This window comes from Talaromyces amestolkiae (genome assembly GCF_001896365.1).
Source record: "Talaromyces amestolkiae strain CIB chromosome Unknown scaffold22.1, whole genome shotgun sequence".
In the NCBI taxonomy this organism is placed as follows: domain Eukaryota; kingdom Fungi; phylum Ascomycota; class Eurotiomycetes; order Eurotiales; family Trichocomaceae; genus Talaromyces; species Talaromyces amestolkiae.
The window spans coordinates 279490-284441 of NW_024468058.1; the positions used below are offsets into that span (position 1 = coordinate 279490).

General features: G+C 43.2%; 1 protein-coding gene across 1 annotated transcript; it reads right to left on the minus strand.

Moving 5' to 3' along the window:
• Positions 1–330: 330 nt before the first annotated feature.
• On the minus strand, positions 331–1566 carry BHQ10_009070 (uncharacterized protein; the record flags this gene model as incomplete). The annotated part of the gene is made up of 3 exons (XM_040881946.1): positions 331–1258; positions 1310–1407; positions 1456–1566. The coding sequence occupies 3 exons, from the start codon at positions 1564–1566 to the stop codon at positions 331–333; spliced, it is 1137 nt and encodes a 378-aa protein (XP_040737572.1).
• Positions 1567–4952: the final 3386 nt, after the last annotated feature.

A 4952-nucleotide genomic window follows, 5' to 3' on the forward strand; every position in this document is an offset into this window, starting at 1 on the left:
TGTAAAGGCATTTATACGATGATGGAAGCAGAATTAAAGATTCAAAAATGACCATTCGAGTTCAATTATTAGAAGGCAAAAAAGAAGACGCCATAGACGCCATACAAAAGTCGCTATCTAGTCTTGCAGAAACCCAATAGTAGACATTTGGAACCCATCCATTGACACCCAAGTAAAGAACCAACACACCAAAAAAATAAACATTGAAAATGAACAAAGAAAATGAGATTTTTTATACATAGACATTAAATCGTTAGGCCCCAAACCCCCAAAACCAAGAACCAAACCAATTACCCCCCCCAAATGACCTCCCAAACTCGCCACAAAAACTCAAATAGTGGAAATTTCCGTGTTCGTGTTGAAGTATTGACTGAAATCTTCGTTCCCAGGCTCAAAGAGCATACTTGGCGGTAAACAGTTTATCGGCATCTGTTGCTGTCGACCACCAGCACCGAACATCGGCGACGAAGAGGATGACATATCTTCAAATAACGAGGAAAACTGATTGCCGCTTCCACTTCCGCCAATGAGATCCAAATCGTCAAAATTGAGGTCGTTGGAGTTTGTTGTCCAGGGAGTTTGCGGTTGTTGTTGTTGATGTTGTTGGAGAGATATCGGATTTATGCCTTGTTGAGAGAAGAAAGTTGGTGCGCTCGCGGACGAGATTGTGGATGTCGGTGTTGGGATTGTGGAGGAGAGTTGGGCGGAGGTTGTGATGAGGAGGGGTTCGGATTTTATGATTGGTATAGATGGCATTTGTTGCTGTTGTTGCTGCGATGAAGCGGCGGAGGAGGAAGGGCTGTAGCTTCCTGGTGGTGTGGGTGGTAATTGATGTCTGGCCATGGAATCTGCGTATGGTGAGACTGGATATGGATGATGTCGTCGACTATGGTTATTGCCTAAATGGTGATGGCGATGTTGGGGATGACTATGCGTGTTGACATTCAAATTCGTGGTGGTGGCTGGAGGAGAATGCGCAATATCTGAACTTCCATCGGACGATTCCTGTCGTTGCATCAAGCCTGCATTTTGTTGCCATAATCTTTGTTGCATCTGTTCCACGTTGTCTTCAAATGTTTCGCCCTTGCCGTGATCTAGTGCGCCTAATCGTGTGAGCAGGTCGTGTGTGAGTGGGTGGCCATTCGATTCGGCTTTGAGTGGTTCTCCGGACCAGCCTTCGCCTTCTTGGGCGCGGCGGTAGAGTTCTTGTAGACCGTTTACGAGCCAGATTTGTTGTTGTTCCAGCATCTCGACGTACCTTCGTTATTGTCAGTACCAGTAAAGTATAATGGTGAGTAAAGAAACGCACCCCTTGGGATAGACCTTGTCATGAGCTTTCTTGCGCTCACCAAAGACGCAAATAGCATTGTCGGCGCGACATCTGCCGCAGGGACTGGCGCCATCGCACTGTTGCCATCAGTATTGATAGACGACCTCCGATGCCTAGTGTCATACCTTTGACTTTTTCAAGCGACATCGATCACAAGCCTTGCACACTCTTTTGCGCACATTACTATCTGAGTGAGCCGAATGCTCTGACGACGGCGTCGACTGTCTCGCAGCCATTGCAATATATGATCCGAATAGGGAAATGATAGACGACAAGCGAGCTGAACTCGTATAATCGAGCTGGACCAAATCCTTATATGTTTCCTGTTTAGCTATTCAAGCTGGTAACGATGGCATCAGAATCCGGGATTGAGTAACTAGGAGGTTGAGTTTGGCTATTTCCAGTGGTCTTGCTGTCTTTAGGGTTGCAATGACGGGTCGATCCAACGTTGTCGTGCGAACTGCCTATAGGTGTATTGATGTATTGATGTTCAAGATGATATGATGTATCAACTCAAGTTCTATTCGAATGAATTATGTCGAGGATATATAAAGAGGGGAAGTAATGATATCAAAGATTCAAGGGCAGAAAAAGAAAGTGAAAGGAGGGGGGGTGGTCTGTTTTAATATCCTTGTGCTTATTCTTATGTATGCATGGTATGGGCGTATTGGATATACGAGCAGAACCTGACTAAGTAACAAGTAACAGTGACGAAAGAGACTAAAAAAGCTCAGCCCAGTTAGACAGCAGAATTAAAAAAAAGAACATTAAGAGTAGCTTCTAGTCCTTCTAGATTTGATTTGTATCCATAATTCATTTGTAAAAGTTAAACTGACGGAGATAATGGAAATACGTTACAATCATACAATGATTACATTGATTACATATGAAAATAAAGTGTATTCATCATACAGACACTAAAAGGGATTATGAATCAGCGAGTCACCGGAGTTTGTCCACTAGTCCCAACCTAGTTTTATGCTACGTGCGTATGTTTCTGCTTCACTATGGATCACGGATGTAGTTTACGGACCCGGAATTCAGGGTTTCTGAAAAACGGGGCTTAGATCATTGGCATCGCATTGGCAGTTCTTGAGTTTTCCAATGGGTCGACCAGCCAGGTCCAACAGCCAAGCTGTACGCGTAAAGCAGCGGAAAAAACAAAGGTGCTGGATGTGTCAATTGGTCATACATTACTACATAGCCCTGTTGCTGCAATAATGTACATAAGCATTACTGAATTTCGAGGCGATGTATCTTCAAATAACATACGTAATGACTGGTAATTATGAACGAGCGCTGATGTGCAGTCTTGCTGTTTTGGGTAACTTGAGAAACTGTGGGGGTCGTATAGTAACGATACGTTACGCCGAACGGAATTGGACGTATTCGTATCAATGTTTACACGATTTCGTACGAATACGGGCACTACGTATTGATCTGATACAGATGCGCGCTGCATACTCTTTTTTTACTTTTACGTACATCTTCTAAATTGCGATGAACTGCTATATCGTTCCTTTGCAAATTGCAAACAACTTCAAACATTCGGTGATAACGAAACAAACCTTGTGATGCAGAAAAACCCTCAGATCCATCTTTCTCGGCACTATATCCGTCCTCGATGGATAGATGACATCGCCTTTTTCACATCGATCAGGGGCACAATCACTGAATCAGGGCAGCTGACCTCGAAAGCGCGTCTTTCGAAGGGACGGAAGTCGGATGTCAATAAATAAATCTAAATTGTGAGTGATTTTCTTGACGTCTACAAAATCAGACAAATCAGAGCGTGTGGACAGTCTGCAAATCCGTTTTGCTATACCTAATTGGGATATATCGCCCTAAACTGTACGGTAGTTAGCTAGCCCATCGCACGCACAGATCGGATAATCGGACATTCGGCCAGTTCGGCCGCGAGTGTCCCGACATTTTTACTGCTACCACATTAGAGACTAACACGTTTTGAGTCACAGACTAGTACATTTGTGGTAGAATGAGTTTTTAAAGCTGTGTGGGAACGGGAACCGGATGACTAGAATTTCATACATCCGAGTGAGCATTCGACGATTCGTACATACTTTCTTTAAGGAAAATGCAGGGCGCAGATTTGTGTGCGTATGACTAAGAGAGGATTCGTCAGTGGAGATGATTAATAACGACTCGACACGTTCTGGAAGATGGACGATTTCATCATCCATAATAATCAACGTTGAGTCAGTGATCAGTGGTTGGTTGTATCATGTCGATCAATCAATACGCCATCAAGAATCAGTCAATTAACCATCATTATCGATGTTGCACGACATAATGTCGTATAATCTTATTCATCGATCAATTAAATAAATACCGTGTATTTATATGCCATTATTGATCAAATCGATCACTCGAGGATGACGGAGAAAAGATTCTGTTAACTCCGCCGGGGATTCAGGGTTTGGCTTTTGCCCGTCTGCAGCTGTCATCTTTTAGAGTGGCTTACATAACGTGAGTAGGTAAATATCAAGAGTACAAATATGGTATAAGTGAGAATCACGCTCAACTTGAGGTTGAGTTATCGTTACTATTCTTGAAATTGGCGTAGATACGGATGTCCATTCCTAACTTTGATTACTCATACTGTACCTGAACATGGACCGAGAATTGAGTTGACAGCCAACGTTCGTCCGTTGAAATGATTTGCAGTCTGTCACTAATACAAGGTACAAAAGGATTTAAACCCGGAGTTAAAATTCCTTCATCAGTCTTCATACTGTCGAAAAAAACGATATCGCAGATACGGCCGAAATAAAAAAAAAACGAGTCTTTGAATCGGCGTAAGGTAAAAATACACATGCGGTTTATCCTGTATGTTATTCTGTAATAAGGAGAACGTGCCGCTTTAAGCGGGAGATCTGCTCAGCTAACTGTCTAGCTGGGACGGGAGCTCGGTACCCTTCTGATCCGTACAGCAGGTATCGTACCCGTGTTCCGTTACGTTACGGAGGCACGGAGTTGGACTAAAGGATGCTCGGAATGTTCGTCCGAGCGTGCATAACTTGTATTATGAAGCACAATGCAAGCTGACTAACTTTTCTTACAATGGTTAACACAGCTACTACTAGATACTCCGTACTGCAGTTAGGTCTGAGCAATAGGTATTGCAAGTGTAATGTATACGTGGCCGCATGTAACGCGTGTGATGATGCTGTGCATCTCGATCCTCGACTAATACATACGTACATGAATGATGAAATAGACTTTCTGTGAACCAGATTGGACTGATTATCGACTATCATATCAGATCGATTGGTCCAGCCTCGTGTTGACTGTTTTCGATGACTTTTCGAGTCTTGTGGTACGATAGCTGTGCTGATGCGACTGGTACGCTAGTCAATAAATAGACCTAGAGCTATTACAAATCATCTCTAGCAGCTGCTAATGTCCTTAGTAATCTTTTAGCGGTGGGTCAGCGTGGCTTTCAGGCATTCCTGACTTGTTTTTTTTTACTTTGTCTCTAAGAGTTTTAACGCATCCACTTTTTTTTTTTCCCATCATCTTTTTTTGCATCCACTCTTTGAGTCTTTATCGTCAGTTACGGAGTCGTTATCCTACCACATGGCATTTTTGGCCCGTAAATCGG